This window comes from Chelon labrosus (assembly GCF_963514085.1).
Source record: "Chelon labrosus genome assembly, chromosome: 6".
Classification (NCBI taxonomy): Eukaryota; Metazoa; Chordata; class Actinopteri; order Mugiliformes; family Mugilidae; genus Chelon; species Chelon labrosus.
In genome coordinates, this window is record NC_140342.1 from 3225558 (window position 1) to 3242868 (window position 17311).

At 40.2% G+C, this 17311-nt stretch overlaps 1 protein-coding gene across 1 annotated transcript; it reads left to right on the forward strand.

Moving 5' to 3' along the window:
• Positions 1–2292: 2292 nt before the first annotated feature.
• On the forward strand, positions 2293–17031 carry LOC311489746 (myosin-7-like; the record flags this gene model as incomplete). The annotated part of the gene is made up of 37 exons (XM_084546976.1): positions 2293–2493; positions 2629–2772; positions 2886–3042; positions 3134–3161; positions 3656–3761; positions 3845–3937; positions 4014–4077; positions 4158–4256; positions 4346–4449; positions 4872–5010; positions 5106–5224; positions 5327–5476; positions 5580–5750; positions 5833–6142; positions 6295–6371; positions 6522–6727; positions 6808–6931; positions 8509–8645; positions 8739–8994; positions 9092–9334; positions 9416–9592; positions 9686–9831; positions 9916–10006; positions 10098–10487; positions 10623–10749; positions 10963–11081; positions 11167–11363; positions 11598–11781; positions 12270–12435; positions 12535–12659; positions 12744–13052; positions 13145–13348; positions 13488–13784; positions 14045–14149; positions 14349–14444; positions 14649–14783; positions 16689–17031. 37 exons carry the CDS (start codon positions 2293–2295, stop codon positions 16707–16709), a joined length of 5817 nt encoding a protein of 1938 aa, XP_084403102.1. The 3' UTR covers positions 16710–17031.
• Positions 17032–17311: the final 280 nt, after the last annotated feature.

Here is a 17311-nt window from a genome sequence, read left to right on the forward strand (position 1 = left end):
GCACCGTCAGTAGCGTTTAGTAGTATTTCACAGCATGTTGTAAGATAATATAACGTCGCCGGAATAAAAAAAAAAGAAGAAAAAAAAACCGGTATATCTCCGAAGCCTTTTCCCTGTATGTGCAGCCTCCTTCTCTCTGTTACCGCAGGTGCCGTTCCTCTGCTAGCATTAGCGGATGCCTTTTCAGTAGAGTGTCCATTGCAGTAGTACTTTATTTGTATTTCAGGACTGACTAACATATTCTGCATGTCACAGTAGATGGGCTTCATCTTTAGTGAAGTATTTCCACACACTTGATGCATCGCTGTTAGTTTGCTGCAATGACTCACTGAGCTCCTCACCTGTCTTCCTGGAGGCGTCCGTGTTGTTATTGTCATGCGACTAGTCGACTTCCTGCTTAAAACGTCATGGCACAGCAGTAAAGTCGACTAGTCGGTACAACCCCTGATAGATACTGCACGTATAGGTTCAAACTTAAATTAAACGGAGGATCATGTCAGCCATATTTATACTGACAACCTTAATTTGAGTATAAATCAGTAAGATTGATGGATAGCTCCATAAAGTGAGCATATCTTTGGGTGATGGAATCAGAATTATGACTATAAGTTGATCCAGCAATAAAACTGGCCAGCTAAGCTTAGGCTCAGATTCAAGGGGTAGGAATATAAACAGAACATTCAAATGTGATTGGGTGTGTCATAAACCTGTCACACTCAGTGTATTTATGTGAAACAGAGCCCAGTGTGAGGCCATCATCTGTCACAGTTGATCCCAAAAGCAGGCAAGAGCAGAATCCTCAGTGCAAGGTTCTCGTCAGGAATTTCACACAGTTATCTTCGTCCCCAAAGGCACAATACCATGTCAACAGGACTGCAACCAAGCGGCCGGTTTTCTCTAGCTGTCACCTGATAATGGGTAAAGGCTTCCACAGTGACCTTGGAGCATGTCATACTGACACAGCCCTCTATTGTGTGTCATCATTGCTGCATTTCAGTAGATCTCAGGCGCGTCATCTGCAGCAGGCCTCTGCCCGTGTTGCCTCGCTCTTGCCGCCTGGTTAATCTCACGGACTATTGTTCTTTATTTAGACAGACCCCCAGTCCATTTTGTGATTACTGAACACAATACATTACTGAAGCCTCTCTGCCACTACACTTAATCCCTGAGAGTAACTGAGACCCATGCATAATATTTTTTTTTTTTTTTAAATATCCCCCCAGATATTTAGTACATCTTCAACAATTCATAGCTGGAATTCTTTGACCCAGTAGCGAAATACAAACAAGAATGTGATTCTGCTGCTGTTCTGAGATGTATTAATTGTGTCTGCATATTTATTTTTTAATCTCTAGCCCATTATTATTATAATTATTATTAATATTTTATCTGATGCATGCGAACAAATATTAAATTAGAATATAATGGCATGACTTTCCATATGTTTTAGCAATTATAAAAAAAACTAAACATATATATTTTTAACAGATATATTACATATATTACTGCATGTTAATTAATAGCTGTTTTTACACATTTGCATTTGCTTTTATAACACAGACTTCACATCACAATAGTTGTTGATGAGTATCAGTGAAGACCAGGGAGGATGCTTCTGTCCAGTACAGCATGTATTGTTCCTATAACAGAAGCACACTTCAGGGATGCTTAGAGAGGAATTCCTCCCTGTGTCTATTTATAGACTATGCCATGGTCCCCAGGCTGCTTGAGGATACCTATGATTAATCACTGCACTGCATGGCGCTCCTAATATGGCCTCGTCAAGGGACCCCATCACAGATAAGACCCTAACCCGCTGATTTCTATATTGCTCTCCACCACTCATTTACCCCTCCCTTCAATATACCCCCAACCCAACTCAGACACAATAACATTCCTGGGACCTGAAAGGCTCCTCCATATTTGGTAGAAGGGCTTCATTTATAAAGAGAACTCACGGTGAAACCCCAACAGGTCGCCATTCTATCTCAAGGTAAGGTGTGAGGATACTGCCATACAAACTGAAGACTGCACTTTGATACTGAAGCCTCACCTGTGTTAGTGTGAACTTCAGACTGGTCTCATTAGCTTTGGTTATTGTTTCCTCAGGACCATTACACCCCAGTCTCCTCAGCACAGAGTCATAAGGTAAGAGCATCTCAAAAAATGAAAATGTGTATGTATTAAAAAGTGAATATATGATAGGCTCCCATGCATTTCCTTTAGTCATCAGTTAAACCCATAATATGGTTGAACTGCGATTTATTTTATTTTTTGTAGACAAGGTAAAAAATGGGTGATGCTGCCATGAAAGAGTTTGGGGCAGCAGCCTCTTACCTGAGGAAGTCAGACAGGGAGCGTCTGGAGGCCCAGACTCGTGCATTTGACATGAAGAAGGAGTGCTTCGTTCCGGACACTGACGAGGAGTTTGTGAAGGCTTCCGTCATCAGCCGTGAGGGAGACAAAGTCACTGCTCAGACTGAGAAAGGGAAGGTCAGTGAGTTGGCTGGAACAGCTGCTCTGGATGAGGCTGGTTTCTTAACTAAGACCCAGATCATTCAGACCCATTTGTCCAGAGACACGATCACCCTGAGCTTGTGTACTAATGCCAACTGTTTCCCTTTTCAGACCGTGACAGTGAAGGAGTGTGATGTACACCCTCAGAATCCACCAAAGTTTGATAAAATTGAAGACATGGCCATGTTCACCTTCCTCCATGAACCAGCTGTGCTGTTTAACCTCAAAGAGCGTTATGCAGCATGGATGATCTATGTGAGCTGAAACTTTTAAAACATAGCACCCACACCCATACTAAAATGACATATTACAGCCATATATTGATACGTACAGTTGAAAAGTCTTCTCCCTGTTTCCCATCCCTTTAGACCTACTCTGGGCTGTTCTGTGTGACTGTCAACCCCTACAAGTGGCTACCAGTCTACAACCAAGAGGTGGTTGTTGCCTACAGAGGAAAGAAGAGGACTGAAGCTCCTCCTCACATCTTCTCCATCTCTGACAATGCCTACCAGTACATGCTAACTGGTAATATACCTTAAGTTATTCCAGCACGGTCACAGTAAAGAAAAGTAAAAACCTAGAGGATTTTTAAGTTATCCCTCTTGCTCTTTTACAGACAGAGAAAATCAGTCAATTCTCATCACGTAAGTTAAACATTCCAGTAACCTTCCATTTTTCACTGTTATGCTCAAGTTAATGTCACAAATACTTTATTATACGTATAAGTATTATGTTTTCAATAAATATATGAGTATATAAATGCAAAATTGTAACATTAGAATATGGACATTAGATATAAATCCGGAATTTATTGGGGAAAGAAATGAAAATGTGTACTCTGCAGTTTAAAAAACATGCTACTTTTACTACTGTAATTAACTATAGGCAAACAAAGTGTAATCAGTGTTAAAAAGCATTGCTTTTTACAGTGATTGCGGATAATAATGGTAATAATAAGGCAATTGGCCATATCACTGTATCACAATTAGCCATATGACTGTATCACATCTGTATCACTTTTAAACATTTGCAGCTGGAAAATTACATGTTTGGTGATCAATCAAAATTGTGACCGCTGACTTTTCCCATATACTGCCTATTTGTCAGTTTATCGTAACAATTCAATGTCTGCCTTCAGTGGAGAATCTGGTGCTGGGAAAACTGTCAACACCAAGAGAGTCATCCAATACTTTGCCAGCATTGCAGCTGCGGGAGGGAAAAAGGATGCAGGCTCTGAGAAAAAGGTTATAAAGAAACTTTTATCCGAACATTTTATACTTATATATGTTTGAACAGTTTGAACAAATGTCTCATTCTATGATTTCAGGGTACTCTGGAGGATCAAATCATCCAGGCTAACCCAGCTTTGGAGGCCTTTGGGAATGCCAAAACCATCAGGAATGACAATTCTTCCAGATTTGTATGTTCCTCTCTGTAAAGAAAGAACTCTTTATGCCTATATTCTATTTTAATGTTATGTTGTTCATACATTTTAGGGCAAGTTCATCAGAATTCATTTTGCAGCCAGTGGAAAGCTGGCCTCAGCTGATATTGAGACATGTAAGCATGTAAGCTTTCTTTTAGTTGGTTCCTGTGTTTACAATCACCTTCCCGTCTACATAATACTTATGTCTTTACAGATCTGTTGGAAAAGTCCCGTGTGACCTTCCAGCTAAAGGCTGAGAGAGATTACCACATCTTCTATCAAATTCTGTCTCAGAAGAAACCTGAGCTGCTTGGTAATGAAAGCCTGTATCTATGGACGAGCAGCAATGATGATGCTGTATCACTACAATGAAGCATCTAACATTTCTGTTCTGCTTTTCAGAGATGCTGCTCATCACCGCCAACCCCTATGACTACGCCTTCATCTCCCAAGGAGAGACAACAGTAGCCTCTATCAATGACTCTGAAGAGCTGATGGCCACTGATGTAAGAAAGCTCAATATATATATTTATATATATATAAACTATATATTTTTGAAACTAGTTCTTCATATGTGATATCAGTTCTGCTTATATATTTTATTTTGCCACATACAGACTTCAGAGGGTTTACATTGCACTTGAGTCTCCCACGTTATTTTAGATCAAGCTGTTGATGTGAGATTATGAAAGTTGGCATCACTAACAGAATTTGTAAGCCAGTATCAAAATGCCACTACATGTGAAAAAAAATTATTTGAACAGCCTGGATTAGATACCCGATGTCAGACATCAGACATGGTTTAATATGGGATCCTGGTGGCTCAGAGAGCACATACTACATTATCCCTGGCTCTCTCCTGTCACGCTACACTGAATACTCTGGTACAATGAAAAAACAAAAATGAAGAGTTCCTCTTCTCATTCAGGATGCTTTTGATGTGCTGGGCTTCACTCAAGAAGAGAAGAACGGCATTTACAAGCTGACTGGTGCCATCATGCACTATGGTAACATGAAGTTCAAGCAGAAGCAACGAGAAGAGCAGGCAGAAGCTGATGGCACTGAAGGTAAGAGAAACGCTGAACCTTGACAATCTGGATGTAGAACCTTTCAGTATTCAGTCATCTGATGCTTATTTGATGTTTACATGTCTTTTTTTCAGATGCTGACAAAGTAGCTTATCTGATGGGCCTGAACTCTGCTGACCTCATCAAAGGTCTCTGTCACCCAAGAGTCAAAGTAGGGAATGAGTGGGTCACCAAGGGACAGAATGTACAGCAGGTATGTAAAGCTGAATTTCCTCAATCCTCATCCCATTTTATAGACACTGGGAGGAAAAAAGGATCTTTAATATAACTCTTAAGTTGGGCTTTCTTGTTTTAGGTGTACTACGCTATTGGTGCACTGTCTAAGTCAGTGTATGAGAAGATGTTCCTGTGGATGGTGGTGAGGATTAATCAGTCCCTGGACACCAAGCAGGCCCGCCAGTACTTCATTGGTGTGCTGGACATTGCCGGGTTTGAGATCTTTGATGTGAGCATCTTCTGTTAATACTAGATCAACCTTTTGTTTTATTTGTTTAATATAGGTAGGAAAGATATGAGTATTAAACAACTACACTTTTGTCATTTTCCAGTTCAACTCTTTTGAGCAGCTCTGCATCAACTTCACCAATGAAAAACTGCAACAGTTTTTCAACCACCACATGTTTGTGCTGGAGCAGGAAGAGTACAAGAAAGAGGGCATTGAATGGACTTTCATTGACTTTGGTATGGACCTGCAGGCCTGTATTGACCTCATTGAAAAGGTGAGACATTGGACTATTACATGTTCAGTAAAAATATACATAAACATAGTCTGTGTTTTAATTAACTTATATTGTCCCTCAGCCCATGGGTATCATGTCCATCCTTGAAGAGGAGTGCATGTTCCCCAAGGCCTCTGATGCCACCTTTAAAGCTAAACTCTACGACAACCATCTTGGGAAATCCAACAACTTCCAGAAGCCAAGAGTGATCAAAGGAAAACCAGAGGCCCACTTTGGTCTGGTTCACTATGCTGGAACTGTTGATTATAATATCAACAACTGGTTGGTGAAGAACAAAGATCCTCTCAATGAGACTGTTGTTGGACTCTACCAGAAGTCTAATCTCAAGTTGCTGTCTTTCCTCTTTGTAAATTATGCTGGATCTGAAGCCGGTAAGAATGAACAGAATTTACAATTTTAGCCTCTAAAGTAATATCCTTATAAATGTAATTAAAGTACATTACATTTTAACATAAGATAATAGTAAAATCAATTAATTCAATCTTGTTAATGTAATCTAATGGGTTGTGCATCGATTTATTAGCTGACGGAAAAGGTGGCAAGGGAGGAGGAAGCAAGAAGAAGGGCTCATCTTTCCAAACAGTATCTGCTTTGCACAGGGTTAGTAAAGACAAATAAATATGAGTGAATTGCTGTTTTATGTTGTTTTATGTAAAATCCAATTACTTCACATTTAAAACTAATAATAAGATGTGTCAAAATATTAATTAAGAACTGATTATTAAACACATGATTTAATTTCCTTCACAGGAGAACCTGAACAAGCTCATGACCAACTTGAGGTCCACTCACCCTCACTTTGTACGCTGCATCATCCCCAATGAGACCAAGACTCCAGGGGCCATGGAGAACCCTCTGGTGATGCACCAGCTGCGCTGTAACGGTGTGCTGGAAGGAATCAGGATCTGCAGAAAGGGCTTCCCCAACAGGATCCTCTATGGAGATTTCAAACAGAGGTATTATTTCAGTTAGGTCACATGATTCCAAACTAATTATACTACCTGCTCCTAGAAAATGTTGCTTTGTTATTCCCCAGATATCGCATCCTGAATCCTGCTGCCATCCCTGACGGTCAGTTCATTGACAGCAAGAAGGGAGCTGAGAAACTTCTTGGGTCTCTGGACATTGATCACAGCCAATACAAGTTTGGGCACACTAAGGTAATCAATAAAATGAAAAGTCTGACACACAAAGTATCTGCTGCATTTAAACATTTATATATGAGTCATATTAGGGGTTGAACGATTTCCGATTTTTTTCACATACACAAACAAAATAAGTAATGCTTTGCAACAATGAAATCTATATTGTTGACCTGAATACATTTTTTAGCATCTCACACAAAGGAATCTACGAAGTATTTTCTACAAGGTAACTGAAGGTAAATATGGGTTACTGTCGGCCGCAGCCCATGTCAAACATAAACGCCGTCTGACACTTCAAATATATGGCTCTCGCTCTGCAAACTCTCTGCTCTGCCATAATTTCTGTCTCTCGCATGGTGCATTCAATGACACCAAGGACAAAAAACTTGCTCTACAACCACAGCAACAATGTCAACTAATAGAACACCACAGAACTGAACATAAACACATGAGCTTATCAATACTGTGAGCTTATCCATACTGTTTGCTGCAGATATGTTTAGCCTATCTGCAGTTCACAATAGCGTTTAATAGTACTTCAGAGCTTGTTGTAAGAAATGATAATGTAGACGGGATAAAAGAAATGCGGTATATCTCTGAATCCTTCTCCGTGTATAGCAGCTAAAGGTCTAACAACTTTAGACTCTGAAATTCACCAACACATTGTTGATTTGCAGCCTCCTTCTCTGTGTTACTGCAGGACATTTGGTGAAGTTGTTAATTGACTGCTGTCTAGAGGATTTCCTCTGATAGCATTAGTGGATGCCTTTTCAGTAGAGTGTCCATTGCAGTAGTACATTTGTTGTATTTCAAGACTGACTTACATATTCTGCAAGTCACAGCAGAATGGGCTTCATCTTTAGTGACATATTTCCACATACTTGATAAACCGCTGATAGTTTGCTGCGATGACCCACTGGGCTCCTCACCTGTCTTCTTGGAGGCGTCCGTGTTGTTTTTGTGACTTGATCAGTGACTAGTCGACTTCCTGGTCGTTCCGTGTAACAACAATAAAAACTAACTTGTAAGTAACAGCTAGGTATTAAATTAATTTTGCGGAATAACAAAAACCCTGAATGCGATGGACTATTGTTCAGTGAGTGCCACTTCTTAAGGGTCCAGTGTGTAGGATATACTGGCATCTAGTGATGGAGTTGTAGATTGCTACTAATTAATGCCCCTGCCTCATCCCCCCAAGCTTTCCAAGCTTGATGGAGTAGCTGCTATTAACACAAAATATGTGAATATACAAAGAACATACAAAGCCAGCATTAGGTTTGTCAATTATGGGTAGAAAAATGGCACTGCAATTCTGGAGGAGTCTGTGGAGGAGGACCTGTGCCCTATAGATTTGAAGGGCTCATTCTAAGTAAACAAATATGCAATGTTTCTTAGTCTTTGGTGGTTATAGATAAAATACATTCATTTCAATCTTACCCGACTGTCTTTAGGATTTCAACTTTGTATTTGTAAGAGAAACAACATAATTACTTTCAAAGGTTACAAAACCTAGTTTTAAACTACAGTGTCCTAAAGTGTTTAGACTTTTAACACCTGACAGATATTAACATGTGGATAAATTTTTCTAAAAGGTGTTTTTCAAGGCTGGTCTTCTTGGCCAACTGGAGGAGATGAGAGATGATCGTTTGTCACTCATCATTACTGGAATCCAGGCTAGGTCAAGAGGTCTACTAGCAAGATTGGAATTCCAGAAGATTGTTGAAAGGAGGTAAGAAGAATCTGACTTAAAATAACAGAATGGAGGAAATAATAATTTATAGTAATGAGTGGGGTAGTAATGATTGTGGTTGATCATCGACAGGGATGCACTGCTTGTGATCCAGTGGAACATCCGAGCCTTTATGGGGGTCAAAAATTGGCCATGGATGAAGCTGTTCTTCAAGATCAAACCTCTGCTGAGATCTGCTGAAGCAGAGAAGGAGATGGCCAACATGAAGGAAGAATTCCTGAAGCTCAAAGAGGCTTATGCAAAATCTGAAGCTCGCAGAAAAGAACTAGAGGAGAAAATGGTCTCTCTTCTCCAAGAGAAGAACGACCTGCAGCTCCAAGTTCAAGCAGTAAGTCTAGTGACAGCATTGCTTATATTTTGATTTTTACCTTGCATATTTTATATGTTTGTATTGTAAATTATGCTAACAACATGTGACCATTTAGGAGCAAGATAATCTTGCAGATGCAGAAGAAAGATGTGAGGGGCTGATCAAACATAAAATTCAAATGGAGGCTAAATCCAAAGAGCTGACGGAAAGGTTGGAGGATGAGGAGGAGATGAATGCTGAACTGACTGCTAAGAAGAGGAAGCTGGAGGATGAGTGCTCTGAGTTAAAGAAAGACATTGATGACTTAGAGTTAACCCTGGCTAAAGTGGAGAAAGAGAAGCATGCCACCGAGAACAAGGTATGACAAATATTTCGCTGATTCAGTTTCTCTCATTCTCTAACAAGCGGCAGTTTTTAATATATATTACTTTTGTCACAGGTAAAGAACCTGGTTGAAGAGATGGCTGCTCTGGATGAAATCATTGCCAAGCTGACCAAGGAAAAGAAAGCCTTACAGGAAGCTCATCAGCAAACACTGGATGACCTGCAGAGTGAAGAAGACAAAGTCAACACTTTGACCAAGGCCAAGACTAAGCTGGAGCAGCAAGTGGATGATGTAAGAACATAAATATGTCTTTATTGTTTAGAAAAGTTATTTACTTCTCTTTGTATGTTGTTGCTATATTCAATTTGTTGTAATAATGTCCAGCTTGAAGGTTCTCTGGAACAAGAGAAAAAGATTAGGATGGACCTTGAGAGAGCAAAGAGGAAGCTGGAGGGAGATCTGAAATTGACCCAGGAAAGTTTAATGGACGTGGAGAATGACAAGCAACAACTTGAAGAACATCTGAAAAAGTAAGCACATTATTTTATAAAATGTGTCTGATACAATAATAAGTGGAGACATCAATGAATTCTAACTCTTACATTTCAACACAGGAAAGACTTTGAACTCAGTCAGCTCAATAGTAAAATTGAGGATGAGCAGGCCATTGGTATTCAGCTTCAAAAGAAACTGAAAGAGCTGCAGGTAATGAATTACTCCCATGTAGTGCTACCAAAATTGGTGAAACTCTCCATAGTAAGTGTGTATAGTAATAACAAAAATTGTGCTGTAACAGGCCCGCATTGAGGAGCTGGAGGAAGAGCTTGAAGCAGAGCGAGCTGCTCGAGCCAAGGTGGAGAAGCAGAGGGCAGACTTGGCCAGAGAGTTGGAGGAGATCAGTGAGAGGTTGGAGGAGGCTGGAGGAGCAACAGCTGCCCAGATTGAGATGAACAAGAAGAGGGAGGCTGAGTTCCAGAAACTCCGCAGAGACCTTGAAGAGGCCACTCTGCATCATGAAGCCACTGCTGCCACACTGAGGAAGAAACAAGCTGACACTGTTGCTGACCTGGGAGAGCAGATTGACAACCTGCAGAGAGTCAAGCAGAAACTGGAGAAGGAGAAGAGTGAGCTCAGACTGGAACTGGATGATGTGGTCTCCAACATGGAACATATTGTGAAGACAAAGGTTGGCTGAACTGATTTTCGTTGAATTTCTTGTAGACAACCTGTAGGACAGACATGTCAGTATTTGCAGTATAACACAGGTATGTAGCTTTTTATTTTGATGCAATTTCCTTTTTTTCTTTTTTACATTACTTAGACTAATCTAGAGAAAACATGTAGGTCTATGGAAGATCAAATGAATGAATACAAGACCAAGTTTGAAGAGGCTCAACGCTGCATCAATGACTTCAACATGCAGAAAGCAAAACTACAAACAGAAAATGGTATATTCTTTACTTTTTTCACAAGCTGATATCTAGTTGCATTATCAAGTACAGTAGCTATTGATTTCGATGTATGAAATATTTTGAAGCGTTTAAAACTCAATCAGTGTTACTGGGAACAAACTTAGTGACGAAAGTCGTATTTTTGGTCATTTATATCTGATACAAAGTTTCTTGGATGTTGACAACAACATTCTCCATTTGCCAAAATAGGGGAGCTGTCAAGGCAGCTGGAGGAGAAGGATTCACTGGTGTCTCAACTGACAAGAGGAAAAATGTCTTACACTCAACAACTTGAAGACCTAAAGAGACAACTGGAAGAGGAGACCAAGGTGAAAAAAATTTCGTATCTAGTGTCAGAACAAGACAGTCATTTCTGTAAACACGTCACTCATTCATATACTGTTGTTTTGACAGGCAAAGAGTGCTCTGGCCCATGCAGTGCAGTCTTCTCGTCATGACTGTGACCTGCTCAGGGAGCAGTATGAGGAGGAGCAGGAGGCCAAGGCTGAACTGCAGCGCAGCATGTCCAAGGCCAACTCTGAGGTGGCTCAGTGGAGAACCAAGTACGAGACTGATGCCATCCAGAGGACTGAGGAACTGGAAGAGGCCAAGTAAGACAGTCTGAGATTCAAAGTTTTCAATTACTCTGTAACTCCTAGACATTCACTTCGTCTAGCAGATCAGCTTTTTGTTTGTGTTATGTTCCTACTAAAATGTAAGACGAACAAAAAGTTTGTCTGTTAGATGACTGAGCAGCCAGTCATAATTGTCGAATTTACTGTAGTTTTATTGTCCAGCTAAGGCAGGACCATTAAATGATTTGCACTGTTTGATGATTCCTTAAGGAAAAAGCTGGCTCAGCGTCTGCAGGAGGCTGAGGAGGCTGTTGAAGCAGTGAATGCTAAATGTTCCTCTCTGGAGAAGACCAAACACAGACTGCAGAATGAGATTGAAGATCTCATGGTGGATGTGGAGAGGTCTAATGCTGCTGCTGCTGCTCTGGACAAGAAGCAAAGGAACTTTGACAAGGTGAAGTGCTTTGAAGTATTTGCTTAATATCCACTGTATTATAGTGTTAAAACTCTGTATATGATACACATAGAGATTCAACAATGACTTTTCTTTAACTCAAAATACGTACACTAGAGTTAAACTAATTAATTTATATGTTCACCACTGTATGTCTGTGAAGATTCATCTTCACCTAGGTCAAGGTACAGCATATCCAAATGTTAAAACAAAGGCAATTGGACTACCCTGGATATTTGAAAGACCTCTTAATATCTCTTACCTAAAAAGCAGAACTGAAGAAGCTTCGATAGTAGGTGAAATATCTTCAAGAAACTCAATTAAGTCCAGTTGCCTTGGTTTTAGAACATAATTGATCTCCATCTTGGAGGACCATTTCAATAATGCGAGGAATCTTTTCATACAAGGTGAACTCTTTAAGCATGTAGTTATCCCTCCGTCCATTTGTCACATATACAATTAATCCTGGGCTTTTTTCCCCACTGCAGGTCCTTTCTGAATGGAAGCAGAAGTATGAAGAGTCTCAGTGTGAGCTGGAGAGTTCTCAGAAGGAGGCCAGGTCTCTGAGCACTGAACTCTTCAAACTGAAGAACTCCTATGAAGAATCTCTGGACCATCTGGAGACCATGAAGAGAGAGAACAAGAACTTGCAGGGTAAAATCTACTATCAGGGACTGTGCACATGTTTCTGTAGACACACTTTATTGATTAAATTGTAACTGTATTTTTATCTCTCTACTTGACACCCCACAGAGGAGATTTCTGACCTCACTGAGCAACTTGGTGAGAGTGGAAAGAGTATCCATGAACTGGAAAAACTAAGAAAACAACTGGAACAGGAGAAGAGTGAGATCCACTCTGCTCTTGAGGAAGCTGAGGTACAGAGCCTTATTGATGATTAAAACATTTCAAAGTAAACCATCCTGATATTATGTATAATACTGTGGCCTCTTGTCCACCAGGCCTCCCTAGAGCATGAGGAGGGCAAGATCCTGAGAGCCCAGCTTGAGTTCAATCAAATAAAAGCTGAAATTGAACGCAAACTGGCCGAGAAAGATGAAGAAATGGAGCAGTGTAAGAGGAACCTGCAGAGAACGATTGATACCCTGCAGAGTTCTCTTGAGGCTGAGTGTCGCAGCAGGAATGAGGCTCTGCGTCTGAAGAAGAAAATGGAGGGAGACCTCAATGAGATGGAGATCCAGCTGAGCCAGGCCAACAGGCAGGCAGCTGAGGCCCAGAAACAGCTGAAATCTGTTCATGCACATCTTAAGGTAAACTAGAAAAAGGACAGATTCTCTTCCCAAAAATGTTTCTGTTTCAAACTCATTCTAAACATTAATGTGACTGATGTTATCCCATTAAGGATTGCCAAATTCAGCTGGATGAATCTGTCCGTGCCAATGATGATCTTAAAGAGAACATTGCCATTGTTGAGAGACGCAATAACCTGCTTCAGGCTGAATTGGAGGAGCTCAGGGCTGCTCTGGAACAAACCGAGAGAGGTCGTAAACTTGCTGAGCAAGAGTTGCTGGATGTTAGTGAGAGGGTGCAGCTACTGCACTCACAGGTAAGACCTCATGTTTTACAGCAACCCACACAGATTGTTGTATGATTTGAATGTAGATATCTTAAAAGCATTACTCTGCTTTCCACTGTGTAGTGGCATACCTTTTCTCAATTTCTAAAATCTCACATCTCACATGCAGAACACTGGGCTGATAAACCAGAAGAAGAAACTCGAGGTTGATGCATCCCAGCTTCAAACTGAAGTGGAGGAGGCAGTGCAGGAGTGCAGAAATGCTGAGGAGAAGGCCAAGAAGGCCATTACTGATGCTGCCATGATGGCAGAGGAGCTGAAGAAAGAGCAGGACACCAGCGCTCACCTGGAGCGTATGAAGAAGAACATGGAGCAAACCATCAAGGACCTGCAGCACCGTCTGGATGAAGCTGAACAGATCGCCATGAAGGGAGGCAAGAAGCAGGTGCAGAAGCTCGAGGCCAGGGTAAGAGCAACCACTATACATATGTGACAAATTTGAGTAACTACCAGAAGTATTCCAAAACAAGGTGACAGACCTGGTCTGATACCTTCTCCACCAGACAGTCAATAGCTTGTGCATTTTTCTTTTTACTTTTGTCTGCTGGCAGTCACTACGTCTGGCTTTACATACTTTCATAAAATGTTTAAATTCATTGATTAATGCAGCTTTGAGCTCAGCTCCCTGTGGATCAGTGACAGAAAATGGTGTCTTGATGTTTTCAGGTGAGGGAGCTTGAGAATGAAGTGGAGATGGAGCAGAAGAAGAGCAGTGATGCAGTGAAGGGCATCCGTAAATACGAGAGGCGCATTAAGGAGCTCACATACCAGGTGATTTTTATTCCCCTATAGCATATACAGTATATATAGCATAGAAACATGTATTTTTCAACGTTCATATGTGCTCTCTTACCCTGCTATTTAGAATATTCTCAATATATTCACTTTACCATGAACAATTTCCATATTTCTGGCAAAATCAAGACTTTTATAGAAAAGAATGCTCTTTGTTCTCTCTCTTACCCACAAGACTGAGGAAGACCGCAAGAATGTTGCACGTCTGCAGGATCTGGTTGACAAACTGCAGCTGAAAGTCAAAGCTTACAAGAGATCTGCTGAGGAAGCTGTAAGTGTTTGCCGGTTCTCTGGTTTATGGCGTGAGCTCTGAACCTTTTCTTTCTTTAATTTCTTTTGGACAATGTCAACCGAGACTTTAAAAGTGCTTGCTAACAAAGACAGACTAGTCTATTTACGTGAAAACCATGTGACCTTAAGACAACTCCACTATCTTTTGCACTTATATAATTCTACGGTCTGCTGAACCCTGTAGGAAGAGCAGGCCAATACTCATCTGGGCAAGTTCCGTAAGCTGCAGCATGAGCTGGACGAGGCTGAAGAGAGAGCTGACATTGCTGAATCTCAGGTCAATAAGATGCGTGCCAAGAGCCGTGAGGTGGGCTCAAAGGTAAGAAGTACCTTGTAGTTCTGTTTAAGAGTAAATAAATCACACCAGTCGTGGAGAAATCAATTTTAATTTGAGTTTTCTCTGGGTTTGGTAAGTTGTATTAGAGTAATGTAAGATGTCAGTGGTGATGCAGTTTTTGCTAGTATTTTCATGACTGTTTATGTATTTATTAGAGATGAATTGCTGGTAAAAATATGGGAGCAAATAACAGAGGAAAATATGATGTAGCATGCAATATCAAAAATCTCCAGCCAGACTCAACCAGGAACGGCTCAAGAAGTGCAGTCTTTAACTTCTACGCCACTAGCGTGTCCCTAATTTTTTTCTCTGACTTTTATGAATTTGGAGACAGCATTAAACAGTGTCAGTGTTACTAACAGTGTTAGTTTGTGTTATATGTAACATGTTCCATCTTGCAGACAGCTCCAATGCCGTATAAATAGTTTTCATGCAAGGAATCGACAGAGATGTATAGTAACGAAGTAAAAGTAACGAAGTACTGTACTTAAGTACTAAAATGCAGTATCTGTACTTTTTTTGAGTAATATTTTTTCCTCATACTTGTACTTTTACTGCACTACATTTTTCTGATGAATTTAATACTTTTACTCCGATATATTTTTCATGTGCTGCTTTCGTTACTCGTTACTTGGTTCTATGCCCGAGCGCTAGATGGCTCTGTCATCGGCAGATATGATGGAACATGTTCACTGTTCACATTCTCGCGTTCTCGCGCATTCTCGCGCATGTCCTTTGGCGCGCACAGTTGTGTCAACTGTGCGCGCCAAATGACATGCGCGAGAATGCGCGACATGTGCGAGAATGCGCGAGAATGCGGTCTTGGCATGCTTTAGCCCAAGACGAGCAAGACTGCATGATTCCAATGTTGAGAATCAACTCCTTCTGAGGGTAAACAAAAACTTTCTTGCTGCCTAACTGGCTGCTTTAAGCAAATCCTTGTGAAAGGTTCGAGTTGGCGACGAAGCTCAGAAAAGTTTTTTATATATTTTTTTTTGTTTGATGCTGTTGATGTGCACTTCTGACTTTGGTTTTAGTTTAATAATACTTGAAGCACAAAGAGCTGGTTGGGAGCCCTGTTTTAAGCAGTAAAACTACTGCCCTACTTTTTCTTAAAACTGAGAACTTGTTTTACAAAGCTGTTTAATAACAAACCAAATGGTATTTGCACTTCACAACAGACTCATTGTACAAAGAGCTCTGATAATAAACCAAATGGTATTCAAACTTTTGACTGATTTTTTGTTGTTGTTTTTTTTAATGCAGTACTTTTACTTCTACTTCTACTTTTACTGAAGTACTCAAGTAGCAAAACTTGCAATACTTCTACTTGCTTTACTTAAGTACAAAACATTTTGAATACTTTTGTACTTCTACTTGAGTAAGGTACTGAAAGGTTACTTTTGACTTTTACTCAAGTCATTTTGACAAGATAGTACTGGTACTTCTACTCCACTACTTTTCTCCAGTACTTTATACATCTCTGGGAATCGAGCATGATAGTGTAGCGGCTGTGTTGGTATACTTACCTATATTTTGTTAACCTTTATTTCACAGGACAAATATACTGAAAAACGCTAAATGGCGTCCATGGAATTCAGGCTTGGGATCAGTTTTCAAGGTGCCAAATGGCTTGAAACTCCATCTCCATTTTAAGAGGATTTTTAATAATAGATCCATGGTAGAATACATTCATGGTAGAATAGATTCACGGTAGAATAGATCATAATTAATTTCCATTCAGAAATAATGCATGGAAAATAGGAATACTAATAATTTACCACACAATTCAGTTGTACAATCTTGTGTTACATTTGTTGAGTCTTATTGGTCGTTCTCTTTCTAATCCGTGTCTCCTGTTGTCTGTTTTCTCATTCTCCATCACAGAAAGGGCTAGATGAGGAGTGAAACTCACAGATGACCACCCAAGACCTTTGAGATCTCCTGTGCTGTAGCCCCCCTTTGTCCTCAGAGTAACTGTAGAATAAAGCAAAGTGCATTCAAATTCAAGCGCAGAGTGCTCATTTATTTCAAACAAGCAGAACACTCCACATTAACAGATGCTGAGAGTGCACCAGTCTGTCAGATAATATATGTAAGATAATGTAAAATACTCACAAGCTCTGCATCCATAGTGAAATAGATCAGTCAGCTGGGCAGTCAGTGAAGCACTGGAAGCACAAAGGGAAGGCAAATAAAGCACATACAGTGTTTGCACACATCAGAATTTTCTACATCTCTGCACAAAAATGACTCAAAACAACTTCCAAGTCCTGAAAGTACATGAAGAGAACCAAATCAGGCAAATTAAAAATAGATATTATGCTTTAGTATCTGTTTAGACATTAGAATGAAATCTTACCACATTTTTTTCTTGGTCAAGTTTTAGTATTTTACATATATATAGTAGTATATGTAGTTTCCACAGTTGTCCTTGTCTAAATCGAATTAATATTATATATTGGATTGCCAGGGAACCGAAATACAATCTGTTCATAAGGGTCCCTTCC